This window comes from Kryptolebias marmoratus, linkage group LG11 (assembly GCF_001649575.2).
Source record: "Kryptolebias marmoratus isolate JLee-2015 linkage group LG11, ASM164957v2, whole genome shotgun sequence".
Taxonomy (NCBI): Eukaryota; Metazoa; Chordata; class Actinopteri; order Cyprinodontiformes; family Rivulidae; genus Kryptolebias; species Kryptolebias marmoratus.
The window spans coordinates 11987079-12006244 of record NC_051440.1 but is presented as its reverse complement, the minus strand read 5'-3'; the positions used below and the strand labels follow the sequence as shown (position 1 = coordinate 12006244).

Genomic DNA, 19166 nt, shown 5'->3' with positions numbered 1-19166 from the left:
GCAAGCAATCCAGCTTACATCACATCTCAGCTTTAAAAGCTCAACTCCACACTCTCTATTTCTGAATTGAGAAAGCTCCTCGGATGAGAAGCGAAACGTCTTCAGCTACAGAATAGAAGTCCAGTTGTTTTTGTTTTTTAACTTTTTTTTGAAAAGATAATACAATTTGATAATAGGTTAAAAACTCCATGCATCTTTCAGCACCTGTATCACGTATTTGACAAATTTATTTATTTTTGCTGACTTTCAGGTACTGATTTGCCTATTTTGTAACATGTTTTTATGCATGTCAGGTACAAGAACCGGACAGAAAAGCAGTCAGACCTTCAGAAAGACTGAAGAACTACTGATCAGGTCCACATTTGGCTCTTGGACGCAAAGTAAAGGAAACTAGGACTGGTTCATAACTTTTGCTCAGTGTCGGGACACAATAATGCTTCAGCTTTGTTCAGTGTCGCACCTCTTGCTCTCTGGCGTAGTCCTCCTGGTCGTACTCTTCTTCATCATGCTGAGTTTGAAAAGCAGCACTGTCAAAATCAATAGACATGTTGTGCTGCCTGCTGCGGGAGAATAAACGCTTCTCGTCAGGTACCAAACTGAACACTTTGCCTGACAGAAGTAAGTAGTACACATTTAATCAGATTATGTTACTAACTGATTCACAAACATAACTTACTGGTTCGAAGAGATGAGCAGGACAGAAGTCTCCTGTGTTTAGTGGCTCATCTTTACTGTGCCTGCGAACAATAGATGCTAGCAATGCTGCAGTTTACATTACAAACTGTAAGCTGTGATGCTAACAGAGCTAAGCTAATGCCGTCTCGTGTTTTAAATAAAACAACAAATTGTCGTGTCTGAAAGCCCATAGGTAAAGCATACTTAGTTATAACGTAAACTCCCGCCAGTAAAATGTTTAGCACAACTTTACATGCAGGTTGACCGCTGGTAAAGTTCGTCAGATAACAAGCTAACTCCGGGTTAGCTAGCTAGCCGCGGCGAGCGACTCTACCACTTTAAAAACTCGCGCGCGTTAGCAGCGCCAAACCTCTGTGGAGTTTTGTAACAAAAACATGTTTATAAATTAATGGCAGTCAGCACAAGAAAACCACCAGAAATTACTTATTTTCAATGACAAAGATTTATCTATTCAAAATCCAGTTAATTAAACATAACTAAAATGTTAGAAATGTTTTAGTTCGCGTTGCTACCCCCGGAACTGCACGTCGCCATAGTAACAACCCGTTGAGAATTCTGGGTAATGTAGTTTTAGTTTTTCTTAGCTTTTATCCTACATTTAAAAATATTTTAAAATACCGATTTTCCCCCTTGTGACGTTTTACATATCAATTACTTATTAAAAATCATAAACAACAACAAATGCAGTTAGACTTGAAAAAGTTTGTTTCTTCATCGTGAGAAGTGAGCTTTAAACCACCCCTAATCTATTTAGAGTTTTCTTACAAGAATCCAGAATTTGTTTAATATTTAATAACTGTAGCACAGAGTTAACAATAAAAGAAAATCTGAAACTGGTTTGAAAAACTTAAACGTCGCCCTGAGCTTCGCTACATACGGTGGCCCGTGCAGGACAAGTCTCGTTCCTTACTTCCGTATTTACGCTTTGCAGCTGATCCCGAGTCAGCTCATTTAGTGCAAACATGAATTGAACAAATCCACGCTTCCTTTTTTATTATTATTTAACTGATCTGAGTTCAGCCGTCTCGTATCCGGGATTCCTGTGTGACAGTCAGCTGACAGGAGTCCGGCTGTGGGAGAACTTTGACGCGTTTCGGCGACAAGAACTTCATTTAGTTGGTAAATTATTTCAGAACAGGGAGACATGGCTGCAAATCCGCCCAAGCTGACGATATCGATAACTTCTAATGAAAGGTGAAAGGCAGCAGCAGGTGTTGATTGTACAGAGGTGGAGCAGCAAATGTTTATTTTTTATTCTTCTCTTCTGTCATTTACAGGCTTAAAAACCTGAAAAGTGCATTTGAAACAAAGTATGGAGAATCTCCTCTCTTCTACGCATGCGCACCTGGAAGGGTAAATCTCATAGGTAATTCAGTTTTACTGATTTTTGGTTTTAAAAGCTTTTTAATATTATCTGTTTGTAAATTCTTATTCTGTGGTGACATATATTTATACATTATATTTATCATTTCCTGTTATTAAATATGTGCCATGCCTCTGATACTGTCCCACATAAAGAATTATGAATGCCTGTGAGTGCTTTTAAAGGTTATTAAAGTAAAAACATCTAGACAAAAAGTTGTTGTTTCAATTACAGAGACACTGATTGATCCCAGCTTTTATTTTGAAATGTTACTACTGCTGCTAAAAACAAGCTAAATGCTAGTTAAAGGCTAAAAGTAGCAAAACATTAACTAAAAGGTAAATGTAGCAAAGGGCTAGGTACTGGCTAAATATTGCAATTAACCAATTAAAAGCTAAATGAAGCAAAATGCTAGCTAAAACTAAAAGTAAGAAATACCTAGCTGAAAGTAGCAAATAGACAGTTAAAAGCTAAATGAAGCTAAAAGCTAGCTAAAACTGAAAGTAAGAAATACCTAGTTAAATGTAGCAAATAGCCAGTTAAAACCTAAATGAAGCAAAAGGCTAGCTAAAAGCAGCAAAGTGTTAGCAAAAAGCTAACTAAAAACTAAAGTATTAAAAGACTAGCCAAACGTATCAAAAGGCTAGGTAAAACGTAAAAGCAGCAAAATGGTAAATAGAAGCTAAAGCAGAAAAGACAACCTAGGTAAATGTAGCAAAAGGCTAGTCAAAAGCTAAAATTAGCTAATTGGTAGCTAGAAGCTGAAAGCTCAATACTGACTTCGTACGGAATCCATACAGATTCCTCCCGTTTATTTCTTTGTCCCTTTTCCCAGGCGAACACATCGACTACTGTGGGTACTCTGTGCTGCCGATGGCCATTGAGCAGAGCATCCTGGCCGCCGTGTCGCTGAACCGTTCAGGGAAAATCCAGCTGGCCAACACCAACCCTCAGTACCAGTAAGAGCTGGGGCAGTGCGTTGTGTGTCGATTTGCTTTGGGAGTTCAGCCGTGAACGGGGTTTATGCCCGCTTCTGGGAAGCTTGACGGTGTGCGTTGGTTTGCAGGGACTTCACCATGTCCTGCTCAGAGGACATTGCCATCGACAGAGACAACCCACGGTGGTATTACTATTTCCTCTGTGGCGTCAAAGGGATTCAGGTAGGATGTGTTTGTTATGCCACGACTAGATCTTTAAGTATGTATGTAGTGGTAAAACTGTACTTTTTAAATATATATATATCATACAATATTAATGTCCTGTTTTTGTTTTCCTCCCAGGAGAAGTTTGGGATCGTTACTTTAGCAGGGATGTCATGCGTTGTAGACGGAACGATCCCGCCGAGCTCCGGTCTGTCCAGTTCAAGCGCCTTAGTTTGTTGTGCTGGCCTCGTAACAATGGAGGCAAACCAAAAATCCCTTTCCAAGGTAAAGCGCTTCCTGATAAACCAGATCATTTTGTCTTTTAAGAGGAAACCATTGGCCGTTTTTTCTCTTGGGACAAAATGGACAGAATCCAGTCACTAAAAAAACGAGCCATGGAGGAGGATCTGATGGAGAATATCTCCAAATGTTCGGTGCGTCGTTTAAATAAAACCCTTTCACTCCAGGTGGATCTAGCCGAGATTTGTGCCAAGTGCGAGCGCTACATCGGGACAGAGGGCGGAGGCATGGACCAGTCCATATCCTTCCTTGCAGAAAAGGGAACCGTACGTACAGCGGCTCTCCACCCACGTCTGCCGTGTTTGGCAGAATCGGCACATTCACAGCACTTCGGTTCGCGCGCTCTGATTGGCTGCTTTTTGTTCCATCAGGCCAAGCTGATCGAGTTCCAGCCCCTGAGGGCCACGGACGTCAAGCTCCCGGAGGGGGCCGTGTTCGTCATTTCCAACTGCTGCGTCGAGATGAACAAGGCTGCTTCCTCCCACTACAACATCCGCGTGGTCGAGTGTCGGCTCGCTGCCAAGGTGCCGCCGCCATCCTGGCCACAGGCTCCCCACGCATAGCCAGGCTACAGCGTTCGGCGTTTTGCGTGACTCCGCCCGTGTCTCTGTGGCCTCAGGTGCTGGCGCGGGCCCGGGGCCTGGACCCAAGCGGGTTCTTGAAGCTGGTCCAGGTCCAGACGGAGCTGAAGGCCTCCCTGGAGGAGATGCTGGCCCTGGTAGATGAGGTGCTGCACCCGGAGCCGTACGGCCGGGAGGAGGTCTGCGAAATCCTGAGCATCACCCCGGAGCGGTTCTCCTCGGAGCTGCTGAGCACCAACACCCAGCACCGTGAGTAACAGCAGAACCGATGAGCATAGAACCACTGAAACGGAAACATTTCATCGACCAGATTACACACAGCGCCCGTCCATCTCTTGGTGGAGCTCTAAACTGATAACCCTTTAAACTGCCAGGGATGATCCCTATCAATTTCAAGGTCACGAAGGTCAAATGTTACAGGTGGCCCCTTTATGAACACCATCTCCGTGGTCTGACTACAACTGTGTAATTTAGGAATATCAAACTACACAGCTGAACGGCTTGTGTGTTGGGGATGATCCCTATTGATTTCAGGGTCAAAGGTCAAGGTCACAGGGGGCCCCTTTATGAACACCATGTCCGCGGTCTAACGGCAACCGTGTAACGTAGGAATATCAAACTACACAGCTGGACACCTCATGGGGCAAAGATGATCCCTGTTGGTTTTTAAAGTCACAGGGTCAAAGGTCAAGGCCACAGGTGACCCCTTGATTTATTTGCACCTTTATTCGAACTGCCTTTGTGTGAATGAGTGACTTGAACACAAGACATTACTTTTGCTTACCTTTCCCCTTCAAGCGTGTGCTGAAAAGCACAGAGTAACCTTTCAAGATGCGATAAGAAAATGCTGAAATTATCTGGCGAAGTGCGTCCTCAGACCCGAGCCGTTTCTCTCCCAGTGACACACTTCAAGCTTCACCAGCGAGCCAAGCATGTGTACGGCGAGGCCGCCCGGGTGACGAGGTTCCAGCACGTGTGCGGCTCCGGATCCGCCGAGTCCGTAGAGCTGCTCGGGCAGCTGATGAACCAGAGCCACGAGAGCTGCAGAGACCTGTACGAGTGCAGCTGTCCTGAGCTGGACCGGCTGGTGGACATCTGTCTGTGAGTACCGCAGGACGTTTCACTGTCGTTTATTTGAGACTCTTTAATCAGCGGCGACACATTTGTTTATTTTAAAAATGTGCAAGGTGCCAAACTTTAGCAGTTTGTCAGGCTTGGCACGTATAAAACAGCTTTAGTTTTTTTTCATTACGCCGTCTTTTCTAGTTGATTCGACAAAAAGTCAACGCAGTGGACTCTTTAAAAATATGTTTACAAAACTGAGAAAGACCAGAAAAAGGAAAGAAAAAGATGTTCCTAAGGCTGTGCAGACGTAGGGAGGAGCGCGGAAACCAAATAAAAGCTACAACCAGGTTGTTTACAGTTTTATTTCAGTCTAATGGAAGCAGTGTTTTCAGTTATTAGTGTTCATCTAGTGCCACGGTGTGGTCAAACGTTTGAACTGCTTAAATGGATTATTAGTGAAACCTCACATCAGCTTTGCTGTGTTCAGAGCTAATTAGCGAGCCTTAGCGTGCTAAGGACGAGCTGAACTTCAGCTGTTAGCGCTGTCACATTTGGACAACGGTGAAATTAAAACACGTTTAAACAGCTGTCACTCTTTGACGCGTTTAAATAAGACGTAGATCCGAACAATGTGCAGAGCTACTGTGATTTGGTGCATTTAGAGCCATTTATTTTGCTTTAATTTAAATTTTTACAGCTTTCAAGCTAGTGTTTTCTTATATTTGTTGTATTATTGCTTTAAATCTTAAACTGTATGCATCCAGTCACTGCCTCATGAACTGATCTAATCAATTATGCATTGAATCTGTCTTGTTTACCGTGTACAGATTCAGGAAAGCTGTCTTCAGTGTGATGAAATTACATTTTCTTTTCATTATCTCTCTCCTCTGGATCCCCTCTTCGCCCCTCTCTATAAATGTTTGATGAGGATTAATGTTACTGAGAGCCGATGTCTGACGTATCGACTCTCTGTTGCGCCCTCTGCCTGCAGGAAGTCCGGGGCCGTCGGTTCCCGGTTGACGGGAGCCGGCTGGGGAGGCTGCGCCGTCTCCATGGTTCCCAGCCAGAAGGTGGAGGCTTTCCTGCGGGCCGTCAGGGACGCCTACTACGCCCCCGACCCGCGCAGGGCGGCCATGGAGCAGCAGAGTTTGTTCGTGTCCAAGCCTGGTGGCGGCGCTGCCATTTTCCTGGAGGAGTGAAGCGCCTCGCCCGTTCCCGTTTACCCTTCTTTAAAATCTTTTTGTTCTCAAATCAGCTGATGGAGGGGAAATGTGTTCGTCTGATCCGGGAACAGGAAATGTCTGGTTTGGTTTTGTAAGGGCCCAAATATACGACCCAGATGTGATCATTTCTGAAAACGATTTCTGTAACAAGTGATTTATTTTTTTTTGTAAACGAATACTTGAGAACAGAATAGATAACAATCATTTTGTCACGTATAAAATACAGCTATCCTTTATTAAAGGATAGAGAATAAAAAGCAAAGAAAGACAAATTGTTTACAGTAACAAATACTTGATATACAACATAATCAAGATGGGTTTCAAGTCGTGATGTTAAGACTGGGCTTTGGACCCGGTGGTGGACCTGGTGGGTCCAAGGCACATTCTGCTCAGGCCAAAAATCCAGTCTATTTCCTGTTTAACTTGCTGTGTTTTTCTTTTTGCTTAATTGGGAACGTGTTCCTGTTGAAGGTTCAGCACCTGAATCAGATTTTGAGCCATGCATTCCAGTTTTACACATTCTTAAACCCAACCAAAATCAAATAAAAAGTTCAAAAGAAATCATACAATGCTTCCTGTTTTTTTTTTTTTGTTTTTTTTTAAGCATTAAAATTCCCTTTTGTCCAGTTTGATTAATGGTGTTAAGAAAGGCAAAATGTAGAAGTGATCAAATCTAATGCGTTGTGCTGTAAAAGTGGAACAATTTTCACAGAATTTTTGCGTGGTGCAGGTAAAAAAAAGCTACTAGGAGATGCAAGCTACTTCGTTCTTTCTCTTGAGCACGTTCTCTATCCAGTTGGAGCTGCCCGCTGTCCTGTCAGGGGAGCGGGCAGAGGAGGCCGTGCTCGTCCTCATGTTCTTGCCCGAGGTGATCAGCTCCCCGTAGCCCTGCTGGTGGGAGAAGGCGTACGCCGAGCGCCGGGAGCTCGTCCTGCGCGCCCGCCTCAGGCTCTGCTGCTGCGGCCGCTGCTTCTTCCGGCACCGCTGCAAATGTCGGACCTGCGAAAAACATAGCGGCAATGGGTTAGGGTTTCTCCTGCAAATAAGCACAGGATGTTCGGTTATCGTTACTCATGCATCATCGTTCTCCTGGTGAGCTGAGTTATTGTACCTTATCCGTTGGCGTTGGGAAGAGGTCCACTCTCAGAAAGCTCACGACTAGGCCCGGCACGACACACACCACCGTGGTGAGCAGGATGACCAACCACACACTCTTCTCTGAAAGACAGTTCAGCGCTGTGCCTGGGGAGACAAACAGCTCGAGTTCTTTACGCGTCACTCTCATCCTACCGGTCGCAGTGTTATCACGCCGGGCTACACTCACCGACGAAGGGAAAATTACCGGGGAAGACGCCAAATAAACCATTGCTTTGCATCGCGAACAAAGTGGCGAAGTACACGACGAGGCTGCCCCCTACAAAGAGAAGGTTGACCGCCGTCCAGTAGTGCGTGTCGAGTCCAATCTGTCGACGAACACGGCACACGCTCATCTACGGGGTCAGCCCCCCCCACCATTTTTCAGCTCCGCTTCGAGAGACACTCACCTGAACGCTCACGACGATGACCAAAGTGGTCGCTACGGTGACGGCGAACGTATGCTGGTCCGAGAAGCTGGAGCCGTCGTCCTTCTCCATGACGGAGAAGGCGCCGTAGGGAATGAAGAAAAGCAGGAAGGACGTGGTCACCCCCTGCAGGGTGCACAGGAAGAACCGGCGCTTGTTGAAGAGAAGGTTCTGCTGGCCCGGTTTGTACAGGCTCGGGTAGCGCAGACTGTTCTGGTCACTGACGTCCTGAAGGAAACACACGGGGAGGAAGCGGTAATTCAGAAAAGTGCGTGAGTGTCATCGTAGTTGAAGTGTTTGAGTTTAAAAGTTTTAGTCACAATTTAAATTACATGTTTTCAGATACTGTATGTTTAAAGCTTTTAAAACCCCCTGTGTGTCTTTCAAATAATCCTCACTACCATCTTAGAAATGTTCGATCTGCACTCATCAAGAACTTTTAAAAAGAAAGTTAAAGAAAATTCAATTCAGTTTTTGTCCTTTTCTTCCTATAACACACAGTTTTAGGTATTTAATTACACAAGAATGGTAAATACTTGGCAGATTTTAAAAGTTCTACTTCTCTTGGAAAAAGGGTGTAAATTATTTACACACAGGGCATTTTTTGACACAATTATTAACAAAAATAGACAAGAAAGACCAGCCGTTTGAAGAAATATATTAAATGTTATGGCGCTGAAAGGGTTAAGGAGTTTATTAATCGTGAAATAGTCACTTAGTTCCACATTAATGAGCAAATATTCACCTGTATGACTTGGATAGTGTCTTGAAAAAAAAAGCACAACATATATGTTTTTTGAGTAAACATAGCTCTAAATGAGACAAATAATTTCATATTTAACACTTAAGTTTGTGTATTGTTGATTACAGCTCATAATAAACCTTACCTGATCAAAAAGTCCCATTGCCAGTACTGGTAATGAAGTGTACACGATATTGAAGAGGGTTATGAACCACTGGTCGTACACGGTCTGCGGATGGAAAAGAGTAAAACACGATCGTTCGTTTATCTTTCCAAAAAAAAGCGCACAAGTCTCAGAGCAGAGTGCAGTCGTCCTACCTGCGCAGAGAAGCCACAGAAGAAGCCGTACCAGAAGTGGACCAGGGTGAAGGCGAAGTTCTTGTAGAAGAAGTAGCCCAGGAAGTTGCACATGCGGAAGTAGGACCAGCGTCCGTGGACCAGCAGCAGCCTCTGCAGGCAGCGGAACTGAGCGAAGGAGTAATCTGACGCCAGGACGGCCTGCATCCCCTCCTGGCCGCTGATGCCCACGCCGATGTGAGCAGCTGAGTGGGGAAAAAAAAAAAACACAAAGCAGATCATCGCTTCAAACCTTATTAAAGATTTTTTGTGTTACAGACACGAAACACCTGACGGTCCACTTCCAGTCTGTGTGTGTTGGAGGAACGGCGACAGGACTCTCTTTTGTAGATAAACTCCTGAACTCTTAGTGGTTTAAAACAAACGTGGCCCAAAGTCCTTTCAACTCTTCATGCCCTCTAATAAAAAACAAATAAGTTAATTCATAATAAATCATCTAAATCTTGAAAATTAAGACAGGCCTCAGATTACATTAACAGGTGAATAACTTCTCACAGAACTGAGCGTGCAGCGCTTTGAGAATGTTAAAATGTATTTACTGTAAATGTTACATTTCTTTAAGCACAAACTGGCGTTTAAACATTTTGTTTTTACACGCCGAGAGGTTGTCACTCTCTCAGAGGACAACAAAAGCTTTCCGATCAAGCATGCCAACCATGATCCGGTTTTATCGTCGCCGTAACAAGAAGAAAAAGGACAGAAAGTGACTTCCAGTGTTATTGTTCTCCAACTGTGGTGCTAGTACCACCGGTGCTACTCTGGATCCTTTAAGAGGTAAAAGAAATGTTATCAACTACTTAAAACGAAACCCGGGAGTGGTTCAGGCAAGTTATCGTCTCAGCTTAAAACAGACGAGAAATGGAAAATATTTTAAAAATTCATGTGGAAACTGAAGTGGCTACTTCAGCAGCACCGGTGACGTCTCTAAAGAACCTGCAACGAAGGGAGCAACACACCGAGGACCTCTGATTCCAGTTATTTCACTTACTGTGAGTTCAGCTGCTGTGGGGTAAACAAAGGGCAGATTTAAAACGTTTAAATGTTCCTTTTTGTTGTTTGGAGTGATTTATTAATGAGCAGAGACTAAAATCAGACATGAAAGCTGTCGGCCCTGAGAAGTGTCGGTACATCACTGTGGGGTTTCAGAAATCTTTATAATAAATAATCCAGCGTGCAGACACACCCGGCTACCATTTCTGCTCCCGAGACTTACTCTTGATCATGCTGACGTCGTTGGCCCCGTCTCCCACCGCCAGCGTGACGGCCCCCCTGTGCCTCCTCACCAGCTCCACCACCTGGGCTTTCTGCAACGGGGTGACCCGGCAGCAGATGACCGTTTTGCACAAACACGCCAAATCCAGCAAGATGTGCTCCAGCTGGGGCTCCAGAGCGTGAGCCTGCGGGGTCACACACACACACACACGTGTTAAACACACTGTGTCAGTCCCATAACGTCAGCCCCACCACTGCAGAGCGGCGTTTCCCCATCGAGCTGCCCGAGGACCGGCCAGGGAGCAGGACATGGATGCTAAATGGAGCCGATGGCCCTCAGCGGCCCAGCGGCTCTATGTTAACGAGATTCTGTTTAGTCAGCAGCGGGTAGAGCAGAAAACAAACACGACCGGCTTTTAATAGTGTGAAAGCTGCAAACATCACAGCCGGAGTGAAAACAAAGGCCTATAACGCTCCAGCTTCATGTGGAGTCTAACACGAGATGCGTTCACTCTCAGAGTATGTGCTGGGAATGACATCAAACTTAAGCACAATGTCTGTAGTTATAGCTGAGTCATAGCCATGTTTCTGCTGGCTAATGCTGATTGGCTGTGGCAGCCATCTCCAAAACATTTTACCATCTTACCAAACTGTGTCCGTTGATGACCAAGGCGTACTCTGCAATGATGGCCTCTTCGAACACAGAATCATCTGCGAACGCGTCGCTCTTCTCTATGTCCCCTGGGCTGCTCACCCGGCTCAGACCAACGATGTGCTCCTTGGCACTCCTGAGAACACAAGAACGCTTGTGAACAAGCATTGTCAGTACATTCTTTACATATATACAGAGCCTATAAAACCTATTGGATGTTTTATCCTTTTTAGTGCTGTTATAAATCAGTCACAGTCAACAAATTGGCCTTTATGACAAAGAAATTTACAAAAAACATCCAAGGAGGTGTGTGTGTGTGTGTGTGTGTGTTAGTTACCTGAGCTGCTGCTGCACCTCCAGCCGTGTTTGTCCAGAGACGACAAACACCTCGTTCATGTCGTCTCGCAGCATGTTGCAGGAGTAACCGATGTTCATCGCAGTCTCTGAAACATCAGAGTCGACGGACGTTTCTTTCTCACAAAAAAAAAAAAAAAAAAAGCTGATTGCCATTTTAGATGATTCGCTTTTGGTTACCTAGTTTGTCTCCCGTCAGGACCCAGATCTTGATGTCGGCCAGGTTCAGACGGGCGATGGTCTCGGGCACTCCCTCCTGAAGTTTGTCCTCGATGGCTGTGGCTCCTAGAAGCTTCAACGGGTCAGCAGTCAACCTTCCGCCGCCGACTGAGGCGGATCGAAAGGATGTCAGCTGTTTTTTTACCTTCATGCCCTGCTCGATCTCCTCATAGAGAACAGCCAGCTGCTCCTCGCGGTCCTCGATGGCGGTGCTGCCGCAGCGAAGTCTCTCCGCCCAGGCCTCGTAGTATTCTTCATCGATGTCTTTGCAGGCCAGAGCGAGGGTGCGAAGCCCTTCTCCTGCAAATTCCTGCAAAGGAGCCAGACACGACACGACACAGGTCCGGGTTCAGCCTGAGTGTGACGGGTCGTCTGATTCATCGAGCAGAACTCATAATCTAAGAACAACCAGCGTTAGCGATGCAAATTCAAAGCTGCAGCAAAACTGTTCTGTCAAGTTAAAAGGTCGGTTTTAGACAACAAACCATGTTTGCCACTTTGATTTATTTGTTTAGATCCATGAACTAAGGGCCCGATTTAAAGAGAGCATACAGTGCTGTTTTTCCCCTCGTCTTTGAGTGTTTACATCATTTTTGTACATGTTTACGATCTGCAAAACATATAAAAGTCTGATTCAAAACTGATTGCTCTCCCACAGAAAACAATTCTGCTTGCCCCAAAAGCCTCATTAGTGACCAAGGCTTTTCCTCTCTTAAAGGGTACTTCTGTATTAAAGTGGCAAACATCAACGAGACGCCTGATTCTTAAAGAGACGGCAGCAAAAATGGAGCATTCTGATAAAAAAAATAACAAGATACAATCAGGAGAAAATGTGTTTTTGAACATTAAATCATAGCCATCGGGATCAAACTTACGCTGAGGTGCTCCGAGGTCTCGTTCATGAGGCGTGAACAGGAAGGATCCAGGCGGTCGAAGATGAGGGTGTCAGCTCCTTTGCAGTACAGTTTAATGTGGCCTTCAGGGTTTTTTACTGAAGAACAAAACACGGCAAGAAAAACAAGTTTGACCTAAAGGCATGCAGGTAGACAGAAATCCCAAATTAGAGGCACTTGGAGAGTATTTATTGCGACAAGCATTACGAAACAAATGAGTTTGTTTCATTTTTTTCTGCCTTCTGAGTGAGGCGGAGCGGCGCCGTTATGAGTGGAGACCTAACCAATGACACTCATTCTCTTGCGCACGTTGTTGAAGTCCAGGATGGCCAGCAGCTGGTAGGTGACGGCCCGTCCCATCTCCCACAGCGTGACGGTTTCTGGGGTCCGAGCTCGGAAGACGAAGCCGAAGTTTCGCGCCGCGGTGACCAGCGCCCCCTCGTCGGGCGACTGGGCCTGGTACACCAGATCCCCTTCATTTAGACACAAGCAGTCAGGACACAGGGCTGATGTGTGAACGGCGTCGGCAGTGGTTCACGCTCGTGGCGTTTACCTACCTTCGCTCTTCTCCTCTGGCATGACCGTGTGGCACAGAGCCAGCAGCCTGAAGAACTCCTGGACGGCGGGATCCTCCCGTTTGGTGGCTTCAACCAGGCTGCTGTCGTGAAACTTAAACCCTCTGTCGCACAGGGGGTTGAAGGAAAAGTCCACGCAGGCCGTTTTCTGAGGAGCGGCACAAGCTTTTCAGTCACGCTCCACTTCTCCTGACAAAAACAAATAATGACTTTAAACCCTGCCTACCTCTGTAATTTCCACCCTCTGGTCAAACTCATCATAGATATCACCTAGAAGGAAAAAGCAAAATCACTTCATCATATAGAAGACTTAAAAAAACCGCCTTTGCCCTAAAACGACATGTTATTATTTCCTATTAGTGCACTACAGTGGGGGTCAGTATTGGAGTATTTTAAGTCCAGCCTAACTCTTATTTTTAAGCAAAAAAAGGTCAAAGGAAATGTTTTTCCTATGAGATTTAGTGCATTAAGTTGGACCGTTTTCATACCAAAGAGATATATACCGTAGTTTCTGGACTATAAGGTGCACTTAAAAGCCTTAAATTTTCTCAAAAAACGACAGTGTGCCTTATAATCCGGAGCACCTTATATATGTAAGAAGTCGTGATGTTTTAGTTGTTTCTCGTCGCAGACAAGATATATTAAAATGCTTGTAAACCAGTAATCCAATCAGATGGTGAAGAATCTTTGGTGGATGCATATATCAGTCCATCAGCGGGTCTCTGGTGTAAACTTCCAGGGTTTATGGTGTTGAACTGGTTTAACGGAGTTTGTTCTGGTGCACGCGGGTCCTACCGTACGTCTGTCCATCAATGGAGCACTTGCTGAACGCCATGATGTTCTGCGTGAGGGTGCCCGTCTTGTCGGAGAAGATGAACTCCACCTGCCCCAGCTCCTCGTTCAGGGTGGTGGTTCGGGCTTCGGCCGGCGTGTCCGTCCGGCCGCAGAACATCTTCTGGTCCCAGTTGATGAAGAGGCTGTGGCTGAGCCGAAGGACCTCCACGCTGAGAGGCGATTCAGTTTATTCCGCAGCACGAAATCGACAACATCGGGGTCTGTGAAATCTGTGGCTCCTACCTGACGTAGAGGGAGATGGGCACAACTGTGTTGAGGATGATGACGTAGGACCAAAAGGTGAGGAAGCCAGAGAGAACGGCACTGCTCCGAGACTCGCCCCACGGCAGAAACACCTCGAATCTTCTGCCGATCCAAGACTCCCAAATCGAGTTTCCGATCGCCAGAATCACGCCCATACAAACGAGGAAGGCAAAGATCTGAAACACAACGGGGCGTGAAGGAAAACAAATGCTCAAAAACAGCGACGACTCTGCCTCCTTTTCAGGATAATGGAGCTTGTTTTATGGCAGACATTTTGACTTGAAATAGTTGGACAAGCGAAGGCGTAGATATAAGCAAAAAACAAACGGTTGTAATTGGTACAGATAGTTTCCTAATTTTTTTAAATTTTAAACATTACAAAGTGTTTGATGATCTTTTGAATCCAGAAGCAGCATCTTACCCATAAAACCAGAGTGTTCATGAGTTTGTCAAGGCTGGTCCTTTTGAATTTTGTCTTTCCACAGTTCTGCATCAGTTTGGTTTGTAATCCTGTTGGAGGCAAGTAAAAGCAACCAAACATGTTTATATAAAAAAACAACAACAAAACAAACATTTAAATATGGTTCAAGAAATGAAAGACGACAAATACTGTGACATGACGCCGTAGAGGCTGAAAGCGTAAAAAGAATATAATAATACCAGCGAAGATGACCATTCCGAAGCACCATTCGGTGTTTCTGAGAACACAACCCCGCAGAAGCATTTTCTCATTATCCAGAGAGTATTCATTGTCCCTCCAGTGTAATGTTCCTGTAAATTTATCCAGCTTGTTGTTCGGTGGCTCGCAGATGACTTCTCCTGGTGAAGGATTCAAACAGCGGCGGTCAGTATGGTGCGAGAGCAGCGTAAAGATACTCAAGGACGTGTCTGGAAGGAGTCTCAGGTCGAGGAATCTGCGTAAGCCCATCATTCGTTTGGCACCGAGTCGTCTCACCGTCGAAGTCCGTCAGTCGTGACACGTCTCCCAGATCTGAGGTGACGTTGGGAGCCTGCCGCACCTTCAGGTTTGTCTCGCTGTTTAGGAGAGAACGAGAACGAGCGGACATTAGGATTTTGCTGCCCGTGCGAATGCCCCCCATGGCTTTCGGCGCGGCTCTCACCCGTCCAGGTCGGCGGTCTCGACATAGCACAGGCCGTAAGGCTCGCTGCTGCACAGGAGGAGGAGGTCCGCCTGCGTGAGGACCCACAAGCAGACAACCAATCAGTCGGCGCCGCTGAACCTGGAGCAGCTTAAAGGGGGACCTGTTGTGCTTGAGATTTCACCTGATCAGGTCGGCCTGTTTTCAGCTCATTTCAGAATGAGCGGTTTTAGGGCTACGTCACTATTATGCAAATGAGCTACTGTTGGCCACGCCCCCCAACTCAGTGTCCTGTCTGAAAACATAAGAACTCGCTAAAGGATTAAACGCTGCGGATCTGACGCACATTTATATTGTTATTAATTCAAACTCTGAAGATTCTGACTTTGGGACAGCGGCACTTAACGGTTCTGAACCGACATTTGTCAAGTCAGACAGCAACAATCAGCGGTCCGAAACCCGACTGGTAGCGGGTCGGGACACCGGCAGCCGACAACAAAACATTTTCCTTTTCCAGCAGACATCGTTCAGCGATAAAACCAGAAGAACTAACGTGACGGTCTTCCTGTAATGAAGTGGATGGAGGCAAGGGGCTGGGCTCGGCTTGGGGTTGCTAGGTAACGGGGATTGTGATGCAACAATCCTGGGGTTTTTGAAACAGGTCGTTTTGCAGACACCAGAAAACATTTACTTATTGTCAAAAAATGGCTGGATGGTTGGACTGTTTGTAGAAGCAGTAGATACCCAAATGGAAGTACGAAAACACGCAAAGAGTGAATTTTGCACAAAAGGTCCCCTTTAAAGCTTCCTGACACCACCGTGTTAAACATCTGCTGCTGTTTTTATATCTGAACGCTCCGTAATAAAGACAGCACTGAAGTAAGGGACAAGGGACACCAGAAAATGCCCACCAAGAAAAAAAAACAAACAAACATACAGACGAGTTTAAAGAGTTTAATTCACTCACAGCGACAAACTGATTGTTCTCCAGTTTGATGATGTCCCCCACTCGAACGTTCATCCATTTCTCGTTCTGTACACTTGGGAACACGAGAAGATTAATGTTGATTTGATTTTCCAAACGCCCCCCGTTAAACATTTAAAACAAACAAAACAAAAAAACAAGTACCTTCCCCTGATGAGAACCTGAGACTGGCGGTTGTTGACCTGCTGGTCGCTCCTGTGTCGGAACTACAGTTGAAAGGAGAAGAGAGAAGGGGGTAAAAACTTTACAGATGTATCTAAATCCTTCTACGTGATAAGTTAAGAGTTCAGGAATAAATACCGGGACTAACGTAATCGTCCGTGGCGTCCTTCACGGCTGTGATGGCCAGCACCAACCCTAAAGGCACGATGGTCGTGAACCAGGACAGGGAGGAGATTTCTGGAATTAACTGTTAAAATAGGAAGAATAACTTTGAACACCCTGAACTCCAAGAAGCTAAACAGTGTTTTTTTGTTCTGTTTTTGTTTTTTCCTACCTGCAGTATCAGCAGAATAACAAAGTAGGCGTTGGCCACCCTCTGGAACTGCTCGAACAGGTTGACGGGCAGGAAGGTGAAGGCGTTGTACTTGGACGTCTTGATGCGATTGTCCTGAGGAAGAGCACACGCTGCTGAGACCCGACAGGCCGTCCCCCCCGCGGGCAGGGAGGGGACAGAACCGAATGCGAGGACTACTTACGGCGTACGGGAACCTGTCGTTGTGCTCTCGATCGTTCGCCTTCACGCGGCGCTCCTTCTCTGCGAGCACAGAGCACAAACGTGAGGCGCAGCTCCTCGGACTCGGTGCAGGAGGACGAGTAACCTTTCGTAGACCTTTGTCCTGCGAAGTCGTCTCACTTCGACAGTGAACATATAGGCAGCCCTGATAAAAATTAGTTTCATATCGTTTTGGGAGGCAGGATTTAATGTAAAGAGGGGAACAAAACCTAAGAGGAAGCGGACTAGGATGTTTATCCTATTACTTCTTTGTTAAAAATCAGCTAAATTTGAAGCATTTATTATCCAGAGTCTCCCTTCAGCTGTTTATAACAGCTCTTATTACCTAACATTGTACATTTAGTTTGGAGCAATAATCCAGAAGTCCTAAAATGCACTTCAGCAGCAGGAAAGTTACAGCCGCTGCTCCTTCTCATCGAAAGGACTCAGCTGAGGTGGGTCAGGCATCTGATCAGGATGCCTCCCTTTGGATGTTTTTCGGGCATGTCCCATTGGGAGGACACCTCGGGGCAGACCCAGAACTCGCTGGAGGGGTTACATATCCTCTCTGATCTGGGAACGCCTTGGGATAGGGAGAGGTCTGGGTTTCCCTCAAGGATCTGTTGCCTCCGTGACCCGACCACGGACAAACAATCAAGGACGGATGGATCCTGTGGACATTTTTAGCACCGTTTTTAAAGAAACCAAAGTGTAAATCCTGCCTCCAAAGGGTCATAATTTATAAGAGAATTGATAAATATTAAGAAACATACCAAACAAACTGTTATCCCTTTAAGTTTTTAACATTTATAATCTACTTCTGTGGTTCCTCTGCGTGTGTATTGAAAAGTAATCACACACTGATGATGAATGAGCCCTCGTCTACGTGATTTGTACGAACATGAACAAACGCAGCCATGGTGGTTTAAAAAGAAAAGAAAAGAAAAGAAAACTCACCCCGGTGTCTGAATGCCTCACTTTGTATCAACCTGCCCCGCTTACCCAACAACCACAGTCCGAGTGTTGACACTCGTAGTCTGAGGTGACACATCAGAGCATTATCATGCTTCGTCTTGCTCTCTAATGTCACAACAGGAAACCCCCCCCACCACCACCACCACCACCACACACACACACACACACACCACGGCCGCAGCCTCCGACCGTCTATCAGAAGCCATCTAAGTTTTCATTCACACCAAACGCCCGAGCTACATCTGTCGTGGCCGAACGAGGTTAAATCGTCGTTGAATTATGCATGGAACCCCCCCTGCAGCGAGCCGCGACGGGACAGATGAGCTCACACATCAGCTGACATCACCCAGCTGTCATTAATTATTTAAAAAAAAACAGGGCCGCTGCGCTCCAAAGGCTCTGCCCGGGAAGATGTTGAAATGCCGCTATCTCGCTGATTCTTTTTTTTGCTTCTCTTTTCCCACGAAACTCAGCTACCTTGCAGGCAGGACTGCGTGTCCGAACAGCTCAGGGTGAGGTAACGGAGAAAAACGCTTTCAGGCTACATTTGTGACTGAATTCCTCCTGAGTTTCAGCTTGAAACCGGGGTCAGTTTTAGTCGATTTAAGGTTCTTTCCAAAAAGGATGATAACGCAAACAGGGAGCTAGAAACACATGGAAACATGGTGTGAGGAAAAAAAGAGGCATTCACAAACAAAACACAGACCAACAGATGAAAACAGACCAGTGTTGAATTATATTTATATATTTCTGCACCTTAAAGTGGGGGTGTTACTTGAGGTGGACGGTCAGAAGATTTTAGCAGCATTTTTGCACCCTATTCAATCTCATTTTCAGGACTAAAAATAATAAAAAAAAAAAAAGGAATAAATGTCTTACCAACATGAGGATTTCTCCTCCAGATTGGCATCTTTTCCTGGGACCTTCCCAGAGTTTCCCTAACACACACACACACAAACCAAACAAAATGAAAAGAGCATCATAAACAGCACGACAAAGTGTTGCCCGAGCAAATAAAATGCCGAAGAAATGATGCCAGAAGCAGCAGACGGTAACGGCAGACCCCAGGTGAGCTTAAAGGAGACGTTTCAGTGGCTTTTTTTATTTTTTAAGGGAAATTCAGGAGCTTTTTGTGTGTCCTTAAAGCAGATATGTCCTCACCTTGCACAAGTCCTCTTGTGTTGTTTCCATGAATCCTTCCAGCCGGTGATGAGCTCCCACCTTCCTCCTCCTCCTCCTCCTCCTCCTTTATCTCCAGCACCGCATTCAGCACGTGTCTGCGCGACAAACCTCCAGAGCCACCGCCAGGCTCTGGACAGAGCCACGAGAGCCGATAGAGGAGGAGGGGGAGGAGGGA

The 19166-nt window shown here is 45.7% G+C and overlaps 3 protein-coding genes across 7 annotated transcripts in view; 1 reads left to right on the top strand and 2 right to left on the bottom strand.

The window, feature by feature from the left end:
• The window catches only part of cep152 (centrosomal protein 152), a 15747-nt gene extending 14328 nt beyond the window's left edge, over positions 1-1419 (bottom strand). Inside the window, 2 exon segments of the mRNA XM_037978271.1 lie at positions 461-560; positions 677-1419. Of these exon segments, the coding sequence (XP_037834199.1) occupies positions 461-547 (87 nt within the window). The 5' untranslated portion in view covers positions 548-560; positions 677-1419.
• Positions 1420-1597: 178 nt separating this feature from the next.
• Positions 1598-6968, top strand: galk2 (galactokinase 2). Its single transcript, XM_017405829.3, has 10 exons — positions 1598-1890; positions 1974-2062; positions 2895-3018; positions 3126-3219; positions 3340-3486; positions 3669-3767; positions 3873-4025; positions 4121-4331; positions 4982-5183; positions 6139-6968. The coding sequence occupies exons 1-10, from the start codon at positions 1841-1843 to the stop codon at positions 6344-6346; spliced, it is 1377 nt and encodes a 458-aa protein (XP_017261318.1). The 5' UTR covers positions 1598-1840; the 3' UTR covers positions 6347-6968.
• On the bottom strand, positions 6949-19157 carry atp8b4 (ATPase phospholipid transporting 8B4). 5 transcript variants are annotated; one of them, XM_017405819.2, is made up of 28 exons: positions 18971-19157; positions 18689-18747; positions 16818-17000; positions 16616-16729; positions 16430-16528; positions 16264-16325; positions 16102-16174; positions 15156-15226; positions 14990-15069; positions 14695-14853; positions 14456-14544; positions 14014-14210; positions 13732-13940; positions 13163-13206; positions 12919-13084; positions 12646-12834; positions 12344-12459; positions 11614-11778; positions 11430-11541; positions 11233-11338; positions 10890-11031; positions 10245-10428; positions 8993-9216; positions 8820-8903; positions 7915-8160; positions 7695-7833; positions 7482-7612; positions 6949-7369 (listed from the first exon to the last, which is right to left on the bottom strand). In XM_017405819.2, exons 2-28 carry the CDS (start codon positions 18692-18694, stop codon positions 7115-7117), a joined length of 3645 nt encoding a protein of 1214 aa, XP_017261308.1. In that variant the 5' UTR covers positions 18695-18747; positions 18971-19157; the 3' UTR covers positions 6949-7114. The 5 variants fall into 5 exon arrangements, 4 of the variants coding, with proteins under 4 accessions (XP_017261308.1, XP_017261311.1, XP_024859485.1 ...); XM_017405822.3 differs by having other exon boundaries at positions 16818-16876; XR_005233732.1 differs by lacking the exon at positions 7695-7833 and having other exon boundaries at positions 7260-7369.
• Between the last annotated feature and the right edge of the window lie 9 nt (positions 19158-19166).

What these genes read in the sequence shown, in the direction of transcription:
- atp8b4 (XM_017405819.2), bottom strand. An exon ending in AGAACAATCAGTTTGTCGCT is followed by an intron (nt 15,227 to 16,101) that starts GTGAGTGAATTA and finishes GTCCTCACGCAG; the next exon opens with GCGGACCTCCTCCTCCTGTG. An exon ending in TCATCGTCGTGAGCGTTCAG is followed by an intron (nt 7,834 to 7,914) that starts GTGAGTGTCTCT and finishes GTTCGTCGACAG; the next exon opens with ATTGGACTCGACACGCACTA.
- galk2 (XM_017405829.3), top strand. Translation starts at nt 1,841, where the DNA reads ATGGCTGCAAATCCGCCCAAGCTGACGATATCGATAACTTCTAATGAA. An exon ending in AACACCAACCCTCAGTACCA is followed by an intron (nt 3,019 to 3,125) that starts GTAAGAGCTGGG and finishes GTTGGTTTGCAG; the next exon opens with GGACTTCACCATGTCCTGCT. An exon ending in CGGCTGGTGGACATCTGTCT is followed by an intron (nt 5,184 to 6,138) that starts GTGAGTACCGCA and finishes CTCTGCCTGCAG; the next exon opens with GAAGTCCGGGGCCGTCGGTT.